General features: G+C 37.2%; 1 protein-coding gene across 1 annotated transcript in view; it reads right to left on the bottom strand.

The window, feature by feature from the left end:
- LOC150102416 (muscle-specific protein 300 kDa-like) overlaps positions 1-24,397 on the bottom strand; it is a 1,203,500-nt gene that overhangs the window by 788,512 nt on the left and 390,591 nt on the right. Inside the window, exons 26-27 of the mRNA XM_090399574.1 lie at positions 20,446-20,544; positions 5,709-5,861 (exon numbers count right to left, since the gene is read on the bottom strand). Of these exons, the coding sequence (XP_090255700.1) occupies positions 5,709-5,861; positions 20,446-20,544 (252 nt within the window). The remainder of the gene's footprint in view (positions 1-5,708; positions 5,862-20,445; positions 20,545-24,397) is intronic.

Genomic DNA, 24,397 nt, shown 5'->3' with positions numbered 1-24,397 from the left:
TAACTCACCAAACTATCATCAAATCCTACCTGCTCCAATTTAGTTACCAATTTGTCATGTGTCAAACAATCAAACACTTATGCAAGTTCTAAATATACCATGGTGTATGCATCTCCCTTGTCCAATATATTTGTCAACTTGTTATAGTACATCAATAAGTTGATAAAGTGTGAATTCCTTTTAACAGCAAAACCCTGCAAAAAATATAGAGAATAACACTGTTATCAATCCACTTTTGTATCCTAACTCTCACCAACCTCTTCAATACATTAATACAACTGAAATTATAGAGATTGACATATAATTTGTACCCTTAACCTTATAACAATGCATCTTGAACTGAAGAAACATCTTGAAGCACTAAATAGGAATCAACAGGGGGAAAGTGAAAATAATGCTTTGAAGATAGTCCAGGGATGTTTTGATAAACCAGTATCAGTCTGTATAATTCAGATAACCAATAGGACTTTCATAAATGAATGGCATCATTAAGCAACACTTAAAAAAAAAAACTGCAGAAAGCATATAATTATAATTATTATAATAATAATTATTATTATTATACACCCTCTGTCCAAAAAGAAACCAAACTTTTCGAAAATAGAAGAAACTAGCGTACCATCTGTTGTATCTTTTTGTTGTCAAAAGCGGAAACCTTCATTAGTGTTGTGTCACTGTTTATGATGTTTGTTTCATTAGAAGCCGAGTTATAGTGCCAAGAGTGACAGTGCATTTTGAAGAACAGTCAGAAAATGAGTTTCAAACAGAGAGATGCGATTGACTTTTGTGTTAAACTTGGTAAAAGTTTTACCAAAATGCATCAAATGCTTCAAAAAGCATACGGTGCCATACTCAAGTTTATGAGTGGTTTAAGCGATTTCAAAGTGGTCATGAGACACTTGTAGACGATGAAAAGTCGGGCTGTCCAAAAATTGGACTGAGCAAAGTTAACTGAAAAGTGCGTGATTTCATCAAAGAAAGCCTGAAATCATCCATGAGATTGATTGAAAATGAATTGGGGATTCCAAAATCAACTGTGAACAATGTTTTGACCAAAAGTTTGGGCCTTTGTAAATTGAATTCGCGATTTGTACATACAAGTTGACTGACAACCAAAAAAATGCAATGAATTGAACACTGCAAGGATCTCATTAAAACGCCGAGCAATTTCACTTCTTCAAGGTCAGTACAGTAATCTCGTTGCCGGCGGTAAGCGTCATACGAGTATACTCGTAGTTGGCTTGTGCAGAGCATATACCATCTATGAGAATACACAGTTTTGAAGCTTACTCCACAAGCCAAGCCTTTTCACTTCTTCAAGGTCAGTACAGTAATCTCATTGCCGGCGGTAAGCGTCATATGAGTATATTCGTAGCTGGCTTGTGTGGCTGGTTTACCAACTACGAGTATACTCATAGTTGGCAGCGAACGTGTTAACAGAGACCTCCAGGGAGTCAGGGACTCATCGAGGGAGGCCACATACTTATTCTTGAATTCATTTACTGTTCATTACACATAAAACATCTAATGGCAATCAATTAGATGTTTTATGTGTAAACCCTCAATGAGAGAAAAATCTAACTCTCACCAACTTCTTTGCATTCATTCTCAGCTTCCAAGGATGCACCTTTTATAATTTTCCACCCTCCATGAAATGAAAATTCCATCAACTGAAATCCTGTATGATTCTTTCAGAAGTATGTAGATCTTAATCATATTATCCCTCTTTCTCCTGTTTTCTAGTGTCTACAGTCAACAAATTCTCAATCTGTCTTCATAATGCAGCAAAAAGTAAGGTCTTGAGGTTTGGGACACATCAATGGGATGCTGCATACTCTATGGGAGGAGCTATACTAGAGGAAGGAGGGGAGACAAGAGATCTGGGGTTGATGATTGATAGAAACCTGAAATTTAGGGGACATATTGCAAAGGTGGTGAAGGTAACATAGAGGATTGCTGCAATAATGAGAAGGATACTGACTTGCAGAGATAAAAGAGTTATCATTCCGTTGTTTAAGACTCTGATCAGATCACACTAAGACTATTGTTCTCAGATTTATCACCAGGATTTGAAGGGGATAAATTAATTGTGGAAAGGGTACAAAGGCAGATAACAAAGATGGTTTCAGGACTGTACAATGTTAGTTATGAGGATTGGCTGAGGGAATGTGGATTGCAGAGTCTGGTGGATAAAAGAAGAGAGGTGATATGATTGAGACTTTTAAACTGTTGAGAGGTGGTTACAGGGTTGACACTTGGGAGTTCTTTTGCTTGGTTGAACAGCGGGAAGGAGTGAGGACAGGGGGCCATCCCTGGAAGTTATAAAATGAAACTGTGAGCAAGAGGGTGAGGAGTGGTTTCTTTGCATGGAGGGTGGTTGAACCATGGAATGCATTGCCTGATAGAGTGGTGAAAGTGAGAACAGTCAATGAGTTTAAGGAGTGGTATGATAGACTTTGTGTTTCCTAGGAGGAACCTCTCATGAAGAGTCTTGATATTGATGTTGAAAGTTTATTTTTCACTTGGTTAGACTATAATAAATTTAGTTTAATCCTTTATCCAAGTGTGAGCAAACAAAGTTTGCACCTGAAAATATCTTCAGGACTGGGTTAAGGTAGTACAACACCGAGCAACTCGTAGCAAAGGTGGACCAAGCTAACATCACTAGTGAAAAATCATCAAGTGAAACATCAAGTGAAAAATAAACTTTCAACATCTTTCTCTAAATCCAGGGTAATTTAATAAAAAGGTGGCACACCTTTTGGCAACTCCTATAGGTAAAGATGACCTCGCTATTGCTTCTGCCTGGTATGGCAGAAGTCTAGGTCTAAAACTAGTCTGGGTAGTAGCCCTTCCCTTAATGCATAACATTATACATATCTGCAAGGAGATGTGTTTTGCATTATTGGAGATACTGGGATAGGAGTGATGTTAGCTTGGTCCACCTTTGCTATGAGTTGCCCAGTGTTGTACTACCTTATCCCAGTCCTGAAGATATTTTCAGGCCAAACTTTGTTTGCTCACACTTGGAGAAAGGATTAAATTAAATTTATTATAGTCTAACCAAGTGAAAAATAAACTCTCAGAGTCTTGATATACATTGTGTTTCTTAGGAAAGACCTCCCGTGATGAGTCTTTTGACTCCATGGATGCCTGATTAATAATAATAATAATAAAAATAATAATCAGTATTCCACAATTCTGATATCATTTTTAACACACTTCTTCACTGTATCAGAACCACAACAGAAACTAGGAGACCAGACCTGCACATATTATTCCCAGTGAGGTCTTATCAGGGCCTTGTAAAGAGACAAAATGACATCCTTATCTTTATATCTCTAAGATCCCTAGCATGATCAGTTTTTTCTAGCATAATCCCACCAATATAATACAACATTGGATGTCTAATCCTGCCAAAGTGAATGACTTTACATTTACTAATATTGAACTGACATTCCTTTTCCCATGCAAACAATTCCAGCCTATTCAAATTATTCTGCATATCAGTGCTGCTGATATGCAATATCAGTATTGCATATCAGCAGCATTCCCTATTACCTTACTTATCTTTGCATCATCAGCAAATAACTGCATGCCACCTGTCAAATCCTTCCCAAAATCATTAATCTACAGATTGACTAACAGTGGACCAAGCAATGATCCTTGTGGTATCCCCAAGGATCATCCCCAGTATATCACTTTTTGATATCTGTCATAATCGTGCTAATATTTTAAAATCCAAACCCATATTCTCAAATTTATGCAACATTTTTTTATGCTGTATTCTGTCAAAAGCCTTAGCAAAATTCAAAAGTATCATGATGTATCTCTTCTCCTTGCCTAGTTCAATGGTAACATTATTATAGAATGTGAGTAAGTTACTAAAACATGGCCTTCCTTTAGCAAACGCATGGTGTTCATTGCAAAGTAGAGATTCACTATCAACCCATTTATCAACCCAGTCCTTCCAAAATTTTCACCACCACTTGTCACAAAGTCCAATTTATCCAACTATCGACCGATTGGTCGATAGTTGGATAAATTGGACTTTGTGACACTGTGAAATGGGATTATCATACATTCTTTCTATTCCTGCAGAATTTTCTCTGTTCAGAGACTCAAATTAAGCAGCCTGGTCAAAGAAATAGTCTGTTCAATTGAACGCTCTAGTATATCCATGCTGATATCCCACCAGTCCCCATTGCTGAATTCTTATTCAGTTTGTGCAACAGCTCTAGTACCACTTCCTCATACACCTGAGTTTCTTCATCCAGTGAATAGGTAGCAGTGAGCTGAATATTGCATACACCAGGTTCATGGCTTTTAACAAAATGGACACTCATTAGTTGAACCACCTCTTCACCATCTGCCACCCTCGTGCAATCTGCATTTAGAATAGTTATTCTTTCATATTTATTCTTTCTTCTGCATGCAACACATCGATAGGATTCTTGTGAGTTGTCTTTAGCTAGCAGAGCCAATTTCTTTTCATACCCAGACTTTGCTTTCAGTGTACAACAATTGTAACTCTTTTAGCCTGCTTCTTATAAACTGAACAAAGGATTTCATCCTAATGCACAAAGTATTCCTTCCACATCATCTATTCCATTCACCACTATCTCACACCATAATGCACAAAACCACTGGCACTATTTCCCTCTTGCATCTCCACCTTGTATTGACATAAATCTTTCTCTATCATCAATAGCACTCCCCCTTCCTTCTTATCCTTTCTATCTTCATGAAACACATTATGCTCTTCCATCTCTATTCCGGTCAAAATGTCATCCTCATTCAACCATATTTCACTTATTCCAACAATTCTTGGGTGAACAGACTCAATTAATGCAACCATTTCATTTGCCTTGTTTCTCACACTTCTGTCATTTGTATACAAACATAACAGCTCAATCCTGGATCTGCAGGAAATTCACTGATACCATTTATTAGATGAACTTCTCTATAATTAACTCAAGTCATTTCTTTTTCTCTTTATTCATCTTAGAACCTTATTTGAATCCAACTATTTTCCATTGATCCCAGGTCATCCCATTCCCTTATTGTCTACACACACCCTCCCATTCTCTTGGATCATTGACCTTTTTCAAACTCTGTTCCCCTGTCCATCCTGAGTCTCCCATTTCTCTGTTCATAGTGCAAACTTGTTCCCTTATTTGCTATACTCATGCTACCCACTTCTTCATTCATAACCACCACTTCAATCTCTCCTTTCTTACTCTCTTGCTCTTTCACATCACTTCTTACTTGATCAGATTCATTATCAGCACTCACTTCTCTACCTTCCAGCAAAAGTTTCTCCAAATGACTCATATGAAAACCATTCAAATGCAGTCCATCACTCTTATACAGTTCAATCCATCCTTCAAACTCATTCCACACATTAACAAACTGCACTCCTTTCTCCTCACACAGTTTAAATTATACAAATATTTAAAGAAATCCAGTTGACTTCAATGTAGAAAAATAAAACAGAAAAATTCCACAAAATATAATGCAAAATTATTAGATAATACACATAACAAAAGAATTAAATGTAACAGAATATTCAATAAAAATCACAAACAAAATCAGCAGATACATCAGAAAGGTTCTAAATTTAAATCACTATATATCTATGGATGAATATTATTTTTATCTTTTTGAATTTAAATTTATCTTTGTTAAGTTCTTTTCATCACACTCACCTTAACACTTCTGGACACTGCATCAAAACGAGCCACTATCTCACCAAGAGAAAAGGATAAATCCTCATCTTTTACAATATGTGATACAGCTTCTACTTTTTCTTGAAGTACCTCAATCTGTTTCTTGTGAGAAATAGTTTCTTGTTGGAGAATCTATATATTAAAATGAGATATGCTCAGAAGCACAGAATTTATTATTTAATTAAAATTAATTCAGTATATCAATGACAACTGCATGCAGCATAAATAATAAAAACATTTATTAAGAAAAATATTATACTTATTGAATGCAAATGGTTTGTGTGTGTGTGTGTGTGTGTGTGTGTGTGTGTGTGTGTGTGTGTGTGTGTGTGTGTGTGTGTGTGTGTGTGTGTGTGTGTGTGTGTTGCTCATATGGTTACTAATAGCAAGATAGTATGCAAATAAGATAGAACTCCCAACTGATCAAGGCTCTGAGAGTTTATTTTTCACTTGGTTAGACTATAATAAGTTTAGTTTAATCCTTTGTCCAAGTGTGAGCAAACAAAGTTTGTGCCTGAAAGTATCTTCAGGACTGGGGTAAAGTAGTACAACACCGGCCAGCTCGTTGCAAAAGGTGGAGAAAGCTCTCATCACTCCTATCTAAGTATCTCCCATAATGCAAAGCACATCTCCTTTTGGATATGTGTAATGCTATGCATTAAGGCAAGAGCACTACACAGACCGGTTTCGACCTTTATTGAGGTCTTGTCAGTGGGAGCCAAGGCCCAGTAGTGGAGACACCAAGACAGAAGCAGTGAGAGGTCATCCCAACCTATAGGAGTTGCCAAAGGGTGTACAACCTTATTAGTAAATTACTCTGGATTCAGAGAAAGATGTTGAGAGTTTATTTTTCACTTGGTTAGACTATAATAAGTTTAATTTAATCCTTTGTCCAAGTGTGAGCAAACAAAGTTTGTGCCTGAAAGTATCTTCAGGACTGGGGTAAGGTAGTACAACACCGGACAACTCGTTGCAAAGTTTGGTGTCTCCACTACTGGGCCTGGCTCCCACTGCCAAGACCTCAATAAAGGTTGAAACCGGTCTGGGTAGTGGCCCTTCCCTTAATGCATAGCATTACACATATCCACAAGGAGATGTGCTTTGCATTATGGGAGATACTGAGATAGGAGTGATGAGAACTTTCTCCACCTTTGCAACGAGTTGCCCGGTGTTGTACTACTTTACCCCCGGTCCTGAAGATACTTTCAGGCGCAAACTTTATTTGCTCACACTTGGACAAAGGATTAAACTAAACTTATTATAGTCTAACTAAGTGAAAAATAAACTTTCAACATCTTTCTCTGAATCCGGAGTAATTTACTAATAAGGTTGTACACCCTTTGGCAACTCCTATAGGTTGGGATGACTTCTCACTGTTTCTGTCTTGGTGTCTCCACTACTGGGCCTAGCTCCCACTGACGAGACCTCAATAAAGGTCGAAACCGGTCTGGGTAGTGGTCCTTGCCTTAATGCATAGCATTACACATATCCGCAAGGAGATGCGCTTTGCATTATGGGAGATACTGAGATAGGAGTGATGATAGCTTTCTCCACCTTTGCAACAAGTTGCCTGTTGTTGTTGTACTACCTTACCCCAGTCATGGAGATACTTTCAGACACAAACTTTGTTTGCTCACACTTGGACAAAGGATTAAACTAAACTTATTATTATGATCAAGGCTCTGTAATCTGTTATAATTATTATTAAATTACATGACACCTCCAAGGTGTCCAAAGACTCATCGAGGGAGGGCATCTACTCTACAACTCTCCGACTCCACTACTCAATCCACAAACTACAGTGGACCGCAACTACCATCTAAACCATAGGTTCACAAACTTTTTCGGACCACTGCCCACTTTGCAAGGCATAAATTTTGTAATGCCCCCCCCCCCCCATTATATAAATTATATAAAATTGGGTTTATTTTTGCACAAATCAATCAGTGGTTTTATATATATTTTGAAATGAAATATAACAAATATATTTGCTACTGTAAACATAACCTATTATATACACATATATACATGCTCTATTTTCTCATTGATATAGAAAATTGACATCTATTTCTATCTGACATGGTAAATTTTCAAATGATTAAATAATTGAAATAGAAAAGTGATAAAAAAATTGATCATGTAAGACGGTCATAAGATGAATTAAAATGCAATATTTAAATTTTAAATGATTATCTAATTGCAAAATCACGAAAATAATTAATTTTTAAATATATATTATTAATTTCTTCTATAAACAGCCACTGACCCCTAAACTGCCCCCCAAATGCTTCTGATCCCACTATAGCCCCCCCCCCCCCCCAGAAGGCTTCAGTGCCCACTTGGGGGGGTAGTACCACCCACTTTGGGAACCTATGATATAGACCAATGCCATCTACTGCCTACCACCACCATTAGTATTTTCACAGACAATCACATACATCCATGCCCATGGCAGGATTTGAACCTGCAGCCTTTTGGCTGTAGAGCAGATATGCTAACCACTTAGTCAACAAGGCTGGCATACGTGGAGTCAGCAAGACACATTGTATGAGGTTTATTCACTTAATGAACCATTATAGGCACAGTTTGTAGACAGTAGCCATTCTCGTCTAAAAGTCAAATTGTGGGAATATGGACTTGGTAGCATTTCTAGTCTCACATGGAGAACTCAGTGTAGACATTTATTCTGAACTCTCAAAGGCCACAACATACATCATACCTTGCCTTTAACCCATTCAGCATTGAAGCATTTGTCACCCATTTCAGTAATACATTCTAGTCATTTGCAACCCCTTTCAGTAACTCTATAGAAAGTTTCTTCACCTGGTTATAAATTAAATTAAAAATGCCAAAAAATGATATTATTGTATAATCCTTGATCCGATTGTAAGCAAACAAAGTTTGAGCATGAAGTATCTTCATGACTAGGCTACTTATATAATGAGGCCAGTAATGTCACATTGATTACCTTAGAATCCCATAATACAAATCACACATCTTTATTTGTATGTGTATAATGATATACATTATAGGAAGGGACACTACTCAGACCAGTTTTGACCTTTATTGAAGTACTGTTAAAGTGCAGAGGTACCCTCCAAAAACTCTGAGTGATCTACAAGCTCACTCTAAATCTCACTGAGTGCCCCTTTATAAAGGATCACTCCTGGCCCGAATACTAAAATGTTCAATGACTATAAATGCAGATGTGTCCCATGTGCCATCTCCAAGCAACTAAAGTCAATCTTTCATATTCCCTTTTTTTTTATCAGCCATATAACGATAGAATACTCTAGGATTTAATTTTTCTACCTCAGTCAATTTCCATTCATATGCCAATTTCTTCTTCCACACTATACCTTTTTTTTCTTCCTGACCTGGGCCTTATACTCCCCAAGCCAATGAGGAGAATACCGTTCTTTATCTTTCCTTCATAACAAGGTGAAGAAGGTGTAGAAAGAAGGTGTAATCTTTCTTTACACCTCCTCAATAATTCTAACTTGAGGAATACAATCAGACACCAACATTTTGGTAACTGATCTCAATCAAAGTACCAATCATTAGTGCTCTCTTTTCCTTCCACCTGATCAGGCCATGACAAGTTACCAAATCTGTTTCCTTAGGTGGCCACAGTGTGTTGCATTGCAATTCCATACAGCTCTTTTTTCAAGGAAATATACACCTACCTAGATATTTCCCATATTAAAATTGCATGATCACTCTAAACAACTGAGGCTAAATCTAACACTCATGCCAGCATGTTATCTTCACCACATGTTGAGTAAGGTAGTTATAAGGGGGCATAGCTCAGACGACAGAGCGCTTGCTTAGCATGCGATAAGTATCGGGATCGATACTGGGTGCCTCCAAACTTTTGCAGGCCTGGTTAGCCGAGTGGTTAGCATATCTGCTCTCCAGCCAAAAGGCTGCAGGTTCGAATCCCACTGTGGGCATGAATGTTTGTGATTGTCTGTGAAAGTACTAGTGGTGGTAGTAGGCAGTAGATGGCGTTGGTGTTAGATGATGAAGGTTGGTAGAGTAGTGAGACGAAGAGTTGTAGAGTCGATGCCCTTCCTTAATGAGTCTTTGGACTCCCTGAAAGAGGGATGTAATAATACTAATAATAATAAGAAGAAAAAGCCCAAGGAATTCATACTCCTTATTCACATTCTTTTCTGCTTGCTATAAATGCTTTTATTAAGAATTATTATCCACATTCATTGTTATTATATTTCATTATGATGATGGTGAATAATGTTGAAAAACAGAAGGCAGTTAATGGAACGATAACTAGTAGGACTGATAGCAAAAAAAAGCATGTGGGACTGATGACAAGATAACAATGAGTAAGGACATAGGCATCTGGAGAGATTGCTGTTCTGAACGAGTCGGTGTGTCCCAGGGTGGATGGTAGCAGGGGTGGCCTCTTGTGGGAATGGGTGCTTGGGAGAAGGGGGGATGACATCTGGTAACACTGAGTCCAGTAAAGTCTGGGGGGGGGAAGAGATAATGCGGTATAGAAAAAATTGCATTTTTATACTTTATACTAATGCCCCCCCGCCAGACTTTACTGGACTCAGTGTTACCGGATGGGGAGAGAAAGATGCATGTAGCAATAAGGGAATGGAATTTCTAGAATTCTTGAGGAAATCTATGACCAAATCCCCATAAGAATTTGGGATTTGGTCATAGCATCAGAAGAGTTGATAATAACTGAGATGACATCTCTCCCATCAGTTGGAGAGAGTGACCATGTGGTTTTGACTTAGAAGCTGAACAAACATGCAGTAGTATCAAAGAAACAGGAATGTATGTGGAATTATAAGGCAGGTGATTATAATAGTCTTAGACGTCAACTTGGGGAAGTTCCATAGAGGGAGGAATTAGAAGGACGGGATATCATTAGTGCTTGAGAAATTGTGAAGGAATATTTGTTAGCACAATAGTAAGCTGTATTCCACGAGTGAAGAAGAAGACACAATTTGTAGCAAAGTGGATGACAAATAATATTAAACAGGAACTGCATGCGAAAAAGAGGCTATGGAAGAGATATAAGGAAACAGGTGAAGCAAAGATGCATGAAGAATATAAGACACAGGCCAGGAGAGTGACTAGTATGGTAAGGAAGACGAAACTGGAATATAAGAAGAGATTGGCCCTAAGATCCAAAGAAAATACCAGGGAATTTTTTAGTTATGTGGCCAGTAGGAAGAGAAATAATTGTGGAAGAATGACATTGTGGGATAAAAATCGGAATAGAGTGACTAATGCAGAGGACATAGTAGAATTGTTCAATGACCACTTTATTGGAGTATTTTATCCTGGAAGAGTCAGTTTTAATGCTAGAGGGATTGGGCAGGTTCAAGGTTTAGAGGTATACAGGAGGAGAGTGTGTTTCCTATACTGAGTACTCTGGATGTCAGCAATGCTGTGGGACTTGATGGTATTTCACCACGAGTTTTGAGAGAATGTGCTAAAGAACTGACAGCGCCTTTCACCTGGTTTTTCAATGAAAGTCTTGCTGCGGGAAAGGTGCCCAGGTAATGGAAGGAAGGTAAGATAGTGCCATTGCATAAGGGCAATAGCAGACTGGAAGTGTCTAATTATAGACCAGTTTGTGTGTAATCAGTAGTTGTTAAGATCTTGGAGAAATTAGTGAGGAACCGCATACAGCATTGGGCAGATGAGGGTAATGTTATCTGTGAGAGTCAACATGGATTTGTTAAGGAGCACTCGTTTTAGTAATATGCTAGCCTTTTATAATAAAGTTACAAGAGCATTAGATGAGGGAAAGGCATATACTGCCATTTTCTTGGGCTTAGCGAAAGCATTTGACAGGGTGCCACATAAGCTGATATTTAAGTTACAGCACATGGGTCAGGATGTCAGATTGGTCAACTGGATTCAGGATTGGCTGTCCGATAGGAATCAGAGAGTTACATATGGTGAGGCAGTTTCAAGGAAGCAGAGGATTACAAGTGGTTCCCACAGGGCTCAGTAGTGGGACCTATATTGTTTAACCTTTATATCAATGATATTGTCAGTGGATTGCAGGGAGATATTCAGTTGTTTGCGGATGATACAAAGCTGGGAAAGGTTATTAGTAATGGTGCAGATGTGGTGGCCCTGCAAGAGGATTTGAATAAGCTAGACAGATGGGCAAATGAATGCGAGCATCGGTTTAATGATGCAAAATGTAATATCTTGAGGTTTGGGACATATCGATGGGATACTGCATACTTTATGAGAGGAGCTATACTGGAGGAAGTAGGAGGAGACAAGAGATCTGGGGGTTGATGATTGATAGGAACCTGAAATTTAGGGGACACATTGCAAAAGTGGTGAAGGTAACACAGAGGATTGCTGTAATAATGAAAAGGACACTGAGCTGCAGAGATAAAAAGGTTATCATTCCATTGTTTAAGACTCTGATCAGACCACACTTGGACTATTGTTCTCAGATTTGGTCACCAGGATTTGAAGGGGATAAATTAACTGTGGAAAGGGTACAAAGGCGGATAACAAAGATGGTTTCAGGACTGTACAATGTTAGTTATGAGGATTGGCTGAGGGAATGTGGACTGCAGAGTTTGGTGGATAGAAGAAGGAGAGGTGATATGATTCAGACTTTTAAGCTGTTGGTTACAGGGTTGACACTGGGGAGTTCTTTCACTTGGTTGAACAGCTGATAATGAGTTTAAAGAGTGGTATGATAGACTTTGTGTTTCTTAGGAAGACTTCCTGCGATGAGTCTTTTGACTCCATGGAGGCCTGAATAATAATAATAATTATTATGACATGCCTATCACTCACCATTCTCATGTCTCATTAACATATCAAAATAATCTCTTTCTGCATTCTGTATCCAATAGAAATGCCACACTAAATAACTAAAATTCCTGCTCACCTCAATCTCATACCAAATGGACTCAAAGCTATTATCAGTATTTTCATAAAGTTCTGCATGAGGCGACTCAGCTCATTTGAGATCTTTAGTAATATAATACAGCAGTATTACTGATGATCTCAGCAGATGATTATGTACATGAAGTGTCAATAAGGAAGAAGTATATTCCAAACTTGTTTAAGAGACATCTTAAAATAGTGCTCTAATACTAGACATCGGATGCATTGCTAAAAGTGTGAAGACAGGGCAACAAATTCTGACACTAATGCAGAGGATACTGGCTTGTAGATGTAAGGGGATTATGATTCCATTGTATAAGGTAATTGAGATTAGGGAAAATGGTATAATGAGTGAAGCAGTCAGGTCTGTGACTGTTAAGAAAGCATGTGAAATGGATAGTGAAGAAAAGAATGTAACTGATGTTAAGAAAGTGTATGAGAATGATGGTGAAAAACAGAGGGCAGTTAATGGAATGATAACTAGTAAGACTGACAGCAAAAAAAAGCATTTTGGACTGATGACAAGATAACAAGAGTGAATGATAGCAAAAAGTTTTAAAAAGCTTTGAAGGCAGAGCTGGCGAAGATAAAGCAAGAGATAAAGCATACCAAAATAAATAGAACCATAGATATGTATGAAAGAGTAAAGACTGAAATGAATGATGGCCTATGAAAAAAGTAACACATGATTCGCAAGTGCCATTCAATGGCGATTTGATTATTAGAGGAGTGGTGAATGAGAAGATGCAAAAGTTTGTTTCCCTGGAGATAGAATAAAGAGAGTGACTAAGGCATCAGAAATAAGGAGTAAGTGAACAACAGAGTTGGTAGTAGTAGTGAGAATGAATGACTTAGTTGTGGGAAGAAGGGGAATGTAAGAATATATATCAGGTAGTTAAGAAGAATAAAAGATAATAGTGTGAAGGAAAGGGAGTCAATGTGTTGCTGAGGTATAAGAGTGATCATTTGGGGATAGAGAGCAAAGTTATGAATGGTATATTAGTACAAATATGACAAGAGAAAGAAGTATAGTTTCTACTTCGGGAATAGGTTTGGGGGTGAATGGAACTGTATAAAAGTGATGAGCTGTATTTTAATGGATTTGGTGTTAAATATCTGGAGAGGTTACTGCTGTGTGAGAGAGAGAGAGAGAGAGTAATGAGGGTAGAGAACGTATTGGAGGAAGAAAGAAGTTATGTGAAAGGGCAAGGAAAGAAATATTTAAGAAGTGTATATGACTGGAAAAGTGAGCAGCAAGGATGCAGAAAATGAGAAAAAATTATTATTATTATTATTATTATTATTATTATTATTTGATACCTCCAGGGAGTAGACTCATCGAGGGAGGGCATCTACTCTACAACTCTCCGTTTCCATCACTCAACCTCATCCATAAACCGCTCATCTACTGTCCACCATTATTATTTTTACAGACAATCACAAACATCCATGCCCACAGTGGATTCGAACCCGCAGTCTTTTGGCTAGAGAGTGGATACGCTAACCACTCAGCCAACTAGGCCAGCAAAAAATCTCAACCTCCGTATGAGACCAGTTAACTCACCTTTATTCAAAAGAGACCAGATAAAGTTTTGTCATGTCATTGATGGGAATCAAATGCCGGTCTTTCCAACCACAGGGCTTTGTCTATAATGACTGAGCTACAGAGGCTCCCCACAATAGAGATTCCTCTACAGAGGAATTGAAGTGAAAGATAGACAGGGGAACAGTTTATTTTTCCCCTGGTATTCTAACTAAGTGAAAAATAATCTTTCAACATCTTTCTCTAAATTCAGAGTAATTTTTTAAAAAGGTGGCGCACCATTTGGCAACTCATATAGGTAGAGATGACCTTGCTAATGCTTCTGGCTGGTATCTCCACTTGGGCCTAGCTCCTACTGAAGAGACCTCAATAAAGGTTGAAACTAGTCTGGGTAGTGGCCCTTCCCTTAATGCATAACATTAGACATATCTGCAAGGAGATGTGTTTTGCATTATGGGAGATACCAAGATAGGAAGTTAGCTTGCTCCACCTTTGCAAGGAGTTGTTCCTTAGTGTTGTACCACCTTACCCCAGTTCTGAAGATACTTTCAGGTGCAAACTTTGTTTGCTCACACTTGGATAAAGGATTAAACTAAATTTATTATAGACAGGGAAACAGTGTTAGCATTGACATGTGAACACAGCATCAAAGAGAAAGAGAAAATGAGAAAATGGTGGTAGGAGTAAACAAGGAATCAAATGACCTGAAATTGTGGAGAAGCATTTGGATCTAGAGAAGGTACTGGGATGGGTAATAAGAGAGAGGAATGGTTGGAAGATAGAAGTCAACTCTAATAATCTAATCTTATTGGATTCTAGATTGAAATATTAGATCAGATTCTAATTAGGTTCAAATCTTAGATTTGATTGCTTATTAGAGAAACTATTATAGACCCAGAAAGGAATGGTTATGATTGTATATGAATGCTAGAGATATCAGAAATAAGGAGAGGGGGAAATTGTTGAATTGATTAAGTTCATTTACCTAAAAATTGTTGTAAGATCCAGTTGGATAAAGACAACATCCTGACGGGAATAGAAATGGAAGGTATAATCTTTTTTCATGAAGTTAGAAAGGTAAAAAGAGAGACAGAGTGCTGTTGATGATAGAAAATAAGGTATGCTCTTGCAAGGTAGAGATGCGAGGAAGAAACAATGGCAATGGTGTTGAGGAAGTATGGTGTGTGTGTGTGTGTGAAAGACAGAGAGAGAGAGAGAGAGAGAGGTGAATAGAATAAAATACTTAGTTGGATGTTGCCATAGACCTAGTAATGCAAGTGTAGTAACCAAATGTATGAAATGTATAAGCAAGTTAGCCAAGCAAATATAAAAATGGGGATAATTATGGGTGATTTTAATCATAACAATATAGATTAGGGTAACAAGATAGCAAAAGAAGCAAAGAAAATGAATTTCTTGAGAGACAAGTATGTCAGACAATATGTGACAAAGGCATACAAGAATTTGTTTTTGGATATGATCATCTCATCAGAAGATCTAATTATAAATGAGCTGCGAAAGTGACTATGAACTGATTACTTGGGTGGGTGCCAGCCATGTGAGGACTTCCATGAGGAAAGGATATATGTGGAACTACAAGGTTGGTGATTATGAAAAGCTGAGGAAACAGCTTGTAGCTTTTGTATTATTATTATTATTCAGGCCTCCATGAAGTCAAAAGACTCATCATGGGGAGGTCCCCCCCCTCCTAAGAAACACAAAGTCTATCATACCACTCCTTGAACTCATTGACCGTTCTCGCTCTCACCACTCCATCAGGCAATGCATTCCATGGTTCAACCACTCTCCATGCAAAGAAACCACTCCGCACCCTCTTGCTCACAGTTTCCTTTCGTAACTTCCAGGGTTGGCCTCATCACCACTCCTTCCCGCTTTTCAACCAAGCGAAAGAACTCCCCAGTGTCAACCCTGTAACCACCTCTCAATGGAATGTAATTGGAATTCAATGGAATCTGTATGGAATAAGTAATTGGGTGGAAAGGAGATCAATGCTACTTGGGTGATATTCAAGAATTATCTAGTAAAAGCAATGTCTAATGTATATCAAGAGGCAGAAGGTTAAATAAGTTAGGTGTGAAATATGCAATATAGAGAAAGAAAGCATTATGGAGGAAGCATAAGATCAGTGATAATAATCAGTTCCATGAGGAGAACAAATTGCAGACAAGGAGAATGACTCGGTTGGTAAAGGTAGCAAAAGTGCAGAATGAGCAGAAGTTAGCTAATGAAGCCAAAAAAAAAAAAAAAACTAGTGAGTTTTTTTCAATACATAGCCAGCAGAAGAAAGAATGATTATGAAAAGATCATACCAGTTGATTATGGTTGTGATATTATGTGAACAGTTCATAAAGGTATATAATCAATATGAATTTGACATAATGTGGAATTTGACTGCAGTAAAAGAGAGGAACAGAGAATGACTGTGAGTGAGCAGAAGGTATATGGGTTAGTAAAGCTGACATCAATATGGCTGAGAGACTTGATATATCACTGTGTGTATATTTGGGGAATGTGCAAGAGAGTTGACATCTGCTTTGACACAGTGTTTTCATCTTCTTACAATGGGTATGACTTTACAGATTGTAAGTCTTACAATCTGTAAGACTTACATTTGAATGTGTAGAAGTAGATAACAGATTAATGTATTGGATTGAAGAATGGGAATCTGATAGAGATCAGGAAGTTGTGTATGGCGAAGCAAGATTCTGGAAGAGGAAAGTCATTAGTGGTGTGCCACAAGGGTCTCTTTTAAGACCATCTGTTTAACCTGTATGTTAACCTGAAGGTACTCCCTTCTCTTCACACAGCTGCTAAGGGAGAAGCTCAGTGAGGAGAAGAGAGTACATTTTGTGGATGTATGGCATGTGTTTGAGGGAAGAATAGAATTATACAGACGTGATGGATTGCACTTGAATGGCCTTGGAGTGAGTACACTGGAGAAAGTGTTGTTAGATGGAAGTGCAGCGTGTGATGCCAGCAAGAGATCAGAAGTAAGCGATGAAGTGAAAGATCACGAGAGAGTAGTATTGAAGAGACAGAAGTGCTTGGCAGTGGAAACAGTAGTAGTAGTGTGAGAGATGAAGAGAGAATGGGAATGAAAGAACAGGGAAATGGGAGGGGGGGGGGGATGGACAAGGACATGGCATAGGGAGAGTGGAGAAGTGAGGAGAAGAGAGTACATTTTGTGGATGTATGGCATGTGTTTGAGGGACGAATAGAATTATACAGACATGATGGATTGCACTTGAATGGCCTTGGAGTGAGTACACTGGAGAAAGTGTTGTTAGATGGAAGTGCAGCGTGTGATGCCAGCAAGAGATCAGAAGTAAGCGATGAAGTGAAAGATCACGAGAGAGTAGTATTGAAGAGACAGAAGTGCTTGGCAGTGGAAACAGTAATAGTAGTGTGAGAGATGAAGAGAGAATGGGAATGGAAGAACAGGGAAATGGGAGGGGGGGGATGGATGGACAGGGACATGGCATAGGGAGAGTGGATGTTGAAAGTAGCAGTAAATGTATGTATGAAGATAATCAGCATAGAAATGGAATATATTGCTATGTGTATGTATTAGAGGTATCAAAAATAAGGGAGATGAAATGGTTTCACTGAGTAAATTTACTTGCCCCAAAATAGTTGGAATAAGTAAAACTTAGTTGAATGAAGATGATATTCTAACAGGAATAGAAATATGTGGATAGCCATATATATATACTTCTGTGAGGAAAGACTATATGTGGACAAAGAAGGTCATGTCAAAGACAGATTGGGGCATGGAATGATGGCCGGAGTGGTAAGGAAATAAATGCTACATAACAGCATCAATGTGTGAATGTATTCTGAAAGTCAAAAGGCTAATAAAGAAGGTGTAAAATGGATGAATGAGGGAGCAAAAGCATGAAATTTGGAAGAAAAAGTACTTTGGAGGCACTATAAGATGAATAATGGCAATAATCAGTTACAACAAGAGCATAAAGAACAAGCCAGCAGAGTGAATCAGATAGTAAGGAAAAGAAAAGTGAAGTATGAGCAGAAATTGACAAATCAAGTAAAGAAAAATCCTATAGAGGAATTTTTAGATATGTAGCAAGTAGAAGGAATAATGATTATGGTAAGATGATGTTAATGGATGAAAATGATAGAATGGTAACTGTTGCAGAAGACTTTGTTGAGGTATTCAGTGATCAATATATACAAGGGTGTTTCATCCTAATCATGGTGGAATCATGATGACCTTAAGTGTAAATGCCATAGGAGAGGATGGCTTAATTGTGAGTAAGCAGGAGATATTTGAGGAAATAAATTACCTTAATGTCAAAAAGGCAATAGGATTTGATGACATATCACCATGCATCTTAAGGGAATGTTCCAGGAAATTAGCAGTAGCATTGGCATGACTGTTTTTAATAAGTCTTACAACAGCAGATGTTCCAAGGAAGTGAAAATTGTTACACTGCATAAATGTGGAGAATAAAGCTGTGGCTACAAATTATAGGCCAATCTGTATATCTGAAGTTGTGTTGAAGGTATTAGAGAGATGGGTGAGAAGTAGGATACAGAAATATGTTGATAACAGCACTATTCTCTGTGGTTATCAGCATGGGTTCGTTAAAGGGAGATCATGTTTTACTAACTTACTTATGCAAGTTAACAAGGTAACAAATACCTTAAACATGGAGATGCATATAGAGTGGTGTACTTGAATTTTGCAAAAGCTTTTGATAGACTGCTACACAGCAATCTGTTAAATAAATTGTAACTGATGGGATTCGATAACAGACTCCTGATATGGTGACAGGCTGTCTGATAGATATCAGAAAGTTGTACATGGGGGTGCAGTATCAGAAAGGTCATGGGTATTATCAAGAGTCTTGTACACAGAGCTCATTCATTCTGCTCTTGTATTTTCCTTTTGTTAGGTGAATTGAATACAGTTTAAAAGCAATCTGAAATGCAATAGATGCAACAAAACCTCCATTCAAAAAATTATTGGTAATTATCATCCTTCTACCTGATTACAATCCGAAGTGAAAAGAATTTCAATATCCTACCTTAAAGGAACCTTTGAAAAAAAAAAAAAAATAGCAAGGATTCTTCATAAATTCAATCTATATGCTTCCTTCAAACCCGCTCTCACAAACTGTCCTAATTTCTACCATTAACAAAGGTGTTACCACCTCTTTGCTTACCAGATGTCTATCATGTCAACTTTCTTATTTTGGACAGACTAGCCATTCTGTCTTGATTAGAATTGAAAAACATCAAGACTATATTACATTTATGGAATCTGACAAGTCAGGCCTTGCTTCTCACATTATTGACACTAAGCAGAGATTTCATTTTTGAATATTATGGAGACAACTACCGTGTTTGAATAAAAACTTTAGTTTAATATAACTAAAATCTGCATTCAAAATTATGGAGACAACTAAACTAAAGTTTTTATTCAAACATGGTAGTTGTCTCCATAATTTTCAAAAATGCATTTGGATCACCATGTAAGCTTAAAAGAAAGTAAGCAGAGATTTCTTTGCCACCAGACAAAACTTCTTCACTCCAGCAAGTTCAAATTTGTCTTTTCCTTGAAACATGTGACACATTATGAAATCATCCGAACCTGACCAAATCAGATGGTATGTCTATATCCAAGTTTAACCGCCTTACCGACCATTAAAGATCAAATACGCACTCTCAAAAGCTTTGTATCTATCATAAATTTCAATATAATATCAATGGTATTATAATTTTAATATGCACTTAGCATCCATGGAAATGTGGACGTAGATACATCCTGGCCGGTAACGTGGTTAAGGAAGTGATCGCTATTAGTTTTTCACAAGTTTCTTTAAACTAATAATTAATAATTATTATTTTATTTATTTATTTATTTATTTATATTTAATGTAAACAACTTTCTACAATTGTTCCTTTAAACTATAATAGCTGAAATATCATCTACTTCCGCTATGAGTGAGACATCTTTTGAATGTAGTTAACAGTATATATCCCTCATGTTGTCCACGTAATGGATGAAATATATTGGAGTTTTTGAATAAATTCTGTATACTTACTTTTTGTTACATGTACAAGCTGTGAAACTTTTTTAATATGTCTAGTGCACATGTTCCATTAAAGCTATTAATGGCATCAATAAGTTATTGAGAAAATCTTATTATTCCCATTAAGAATATGTGTTTAATTCACCCAAATATTTCTTGAAATACTAAATAAATTTATATACATATATACCTTGTATTTTGCTAATTTAGTTTGGTTATCCTGAAGAGACGGTGGATTTGCTACATCAAATTGGATAAGTTTTTCAGTGTTATCCATCCAGGTAATCAACTACAAAAAAAATTGTATATTATTATAATATACCATACAATCACATAACTAAAAATAGGTAGAAAATTAGTTATAAGAATAATAGAGTATAATATATAAAGAACAGAGAATTAGCCATATTTGTGAGGATTACATAATGAATGTAGTCTTCCCAAATATGGCAAATATTTCTTCAAGAATATGCATATCCATATATATATACAGTATAGTACTACCTGGAAACCCGAAGGACTCACTTTAGTGAGTATAGGAGTGGTGAACCCAAGGTACCCGATGCTAGACCATGCCTTACTTCATCTGGTATATCATCTGTAGATTTCTCCATACTCTTCTTTTTTTCTTTCTTTTCTTCTTGTTCTTTTTCCCAATGCCTATTAGAGAATTTTGAAGACTATCCTTTATTTAAAATCTCTTGCAGTGGGAGCCTGCCTTCTAACCCAGGTGTTTGCCTTACTTAGTAGGAAGCTGCAACATGCCAAGCAGTCTGGTAGGGGATTTATTGAAGTAAAAAAGAAACAAAGGAATCAAACCCTGATGGATTTAAATGGTAAACGATCTGGATTGGAAAGGAAACTCAGAATAGGAACACTGAACATACTGACACTTACAGGTGAAGAAGAGGGACTAGTGGATGTTATGATAGAGAGGAAATTAGATGTTTTGGGTTTCAGCAAGACAAAGGAAAAAACAAGGGAGTTAGAATTTAGAATTTTCCAAAACAAATTTCTAAATTTGCTTTGGAAAGGCGCAAATGACCAATGAAATAAATGGTGTCAATTTTATCATTAGTATGGAAGTAAATGACAGACTCATTGACTGTGATGGAATTGGTGATCGAATAATGAGACATATTTGAATGTAATGGAAAACCAATTTCACTTATCCAGATATATGCACTATAACATGATTCAGATATGAAGGAAAAGATATTATTATGTGAGGAACAGTTGGAAGGAATTATTCAGAAGACAAATTTAATCATTTTATATCTTGATGCACAGGTTAGAGAAGAAGTAGAAAAAAATTTGGTCCCATTCGGTTTTGGTCAAAGAAATGAGGAATAACAAAGGTCATTAGATTTTTGCATCAGAAATTATCTCAAATTGGGATTCAGCTGTTTCAGAAAAGATAAAGCAACAGAATAACAATATATAGCTTGGATGGTGAGCAAAATCAGTAATAGATTATTTCATTCTTGATAAATAATGGAACAAGTTAGTCATGGACATTAGAGTTTTGCCTTCAGTTACTTTAGATGGATATCATAGACTTCTTATAGTTTCTTTTAAGGTGTATGAGGGTTGTTTGAAAAGTTTGGTAAAAAAAATAAGTTAAACACATTTTTTTGAAAAAAAAAATTACCTTTATTTCTCACTATAGTCTCCACCGAGGTCTACACATTTGGTCCAGTGAGCTTCCAATTTTTTCATCCCATCTAAATGGTAGGATTTGTCAAATTGTGCAAAATAGTTATTGACAGCCTTGATAACATCCTAGTTTGAAGAAATTTTTTCCCACCAAGCAAAATTTTTAAGTTTGGGAACAAGCAGAAATCACACTGGACCAAGTCTGGTGAAAACAGTGGATGTGGAACCCATTTGAACCTCAATTCGTGCAATTTTGCCATTACAATAGTCGATGTGCGGGGCAGTGCATTTTCTTGATGAAAGAGCACTTTTTTTGTGCCAATCTTGGCCTCCCCCCCCCCCCCAGTTCTTCCTCTAAATGGTCCAACAATAACACATAATCTTATCCTTTTCCAAATAGTCTATCATGATAATTCCTTTGGAATCCTAAAAAACAGTAGTCATCACCTTCCCAGCTGACAAAGAGGTCTTCGCATTTTTTTGATGCTCTTTCACCAGGCATTGTCCACTGTTTTGACTGCTTGGACTCAGGCATGTGTACTGGCAGATCCAAGTTTCTTCTACAGTCACGAATCGACACAAAAAATCTTGCAAATTGCGATTAAACATCGCCAAACACTCCATTGAAATGTCTTGCTGCATGCGTTTTTGATCAACAGTCAACAATTACGGCATCCATCGTGCACACAGCTTTTTCATTTGAATTTTTTGTGCAGGATATTATTCACCCATTCAATTGAGATACCTATAATCTCAGCAATCTCATGCACTTTCACTTGCGGTCTTCCATAATGATACCATGGATTTTGTCAATTATTTCCTTCGTAGTGACCTCAGTCAGGCATCCGAGCATGCTTCATCTTTGATGGACTTACGACTGTATTTAAACTCATTTATCCAAAAATAAATAGTCTTTAATGCTGGTGCAGAGTCCCCATGAACTGCATCTAACTCGGCTTTGATCTGCATGGCCATCCACTTCTTCAAATAAAAGTGTTTTATCACTGCATGAAATTTGTTTTTCTCTATTTTTAAAATGAGAACATGGTCATTTTTAATGTTTGCCAAATGAATGAGTCATGAAAACGATGACACATGCCAACACTGGTATGAATGAATGAATTGTGTTGCTGTTTATTGGAAATTTACCAAACTTTTCAAAGAACCTTCATATGCGGAAGAAAAATGTGGCAAAAAAAAAAAAGAGAGAGAGAGAGAGAGATCCAAAGCTGGAGCTATGGACATTGACACTATCTGAAGTAAAGCAAGATGGAACAGGAAAAATATTGAGATATAATGGCAGGAACAGCAGAAGAGATGTTTGGAAGAACAAGGCCAGAAAAGGAAATGAAACATGTTTGTGGAATCAGAGAATTAAAGAAGCAGTCAAGTTAAAAAAAGAATGCTTTTCGGAGGTTTAAGGTTTAACAAGAAGAGGTAAAATGATGATAGAGTTCTTTTTTCCAAGGTTACATGGTAGTCAGCATTCACTGTTTAGAATTTATGGAGGACAAACATTCATGTTGGAGTAATTATGTTATTACAATTAAGCAGCTTAATTTAGATTACTTTAGCATCATGTAGTGTTTGTCCTGTTCACAGGTATGTTTTCCTGATTATGACCTGAATACAGAGATCGAAACGTCAAGTGTGATTTACTTAATTGTAAAGTAATTACTCAAGGATATGAAAGCCATAGCAAAATAAATTGGAATGAATAAAATAGTGTGAGAGATAATAAGGAAATTAGTCTGGCAGAGGTTGAAGAAGCATTAAGAAAGATGAATAATGAAAAATCCCCTGGAACAGATAGTTCGCCTGTTGAACCTGTTGAACTTGGTAGTATAGGGTTGAAATGGTTAATATCTTTAGACTGATCTGGAGAAAGAAGGCGATACCTGATTGGACCAAGGGGATTATTGTTCGAATATATAAAGGAAGCTAAAGAAGGCAGTGTAATAATTATAGAGGAATAACATTACTGTGTCACTGTGCAAAGATTTATGAAAGTACAATAGGTATCAGAGAGTTGTGTATGGTGGGGCAGTTTCAAGGAGGCAGAGGATTACGTGGGGCCCACAAGGCTCAGTACTGGGACCTATATTGTTTAACCTTTAGATCAGTGACAATGTCAGTGGATTGTAAGGGGATATTCAGTTGTTTGCAGATGATGCGAATCTGGGAAGAATTATCAGTAATAGTACAGATGTGGTAGCCCTGCAAGAGGATTTGAATAAGCTAGATAGATGGGCAAATGAATGGGGGTTTCAGTTTAATGCAGCAAAATGTAAGGTCTCGAGGATTGGGAAACATCGATGGGACGCTGCATACTCTATGAAAAGGAGTTATACTGGAGGAAGTAGGGAAGACAAGAGATCTGGGGTTGATGATTGATAGAAACCTGAAATTTAGGCAGCATATTGCAAAGGTGGTGAAGGTAACACAGAGGATTGCTTCAATAATGAGAAGGACACTAACCTGCAGAG

Source organism: Typopeltis vanoorti, chromosome 10 (genome assembly GCF_054136105.1).
Source record: "Typopeltis vanoorti isolate ZY-2024b chromosome 10, IOZ_Tvanoo_1.0, whole genome shotgun sequence".
NCBI lineage: Eukaryota > Metazoa > Arthropoda > Arachnida > Uropygi > Thelyphonidae > Typopeltis > Typopeltis vanoorti.
This window is presented reverse-complemented; position numbering and strand designations above follow the sequence as displayed.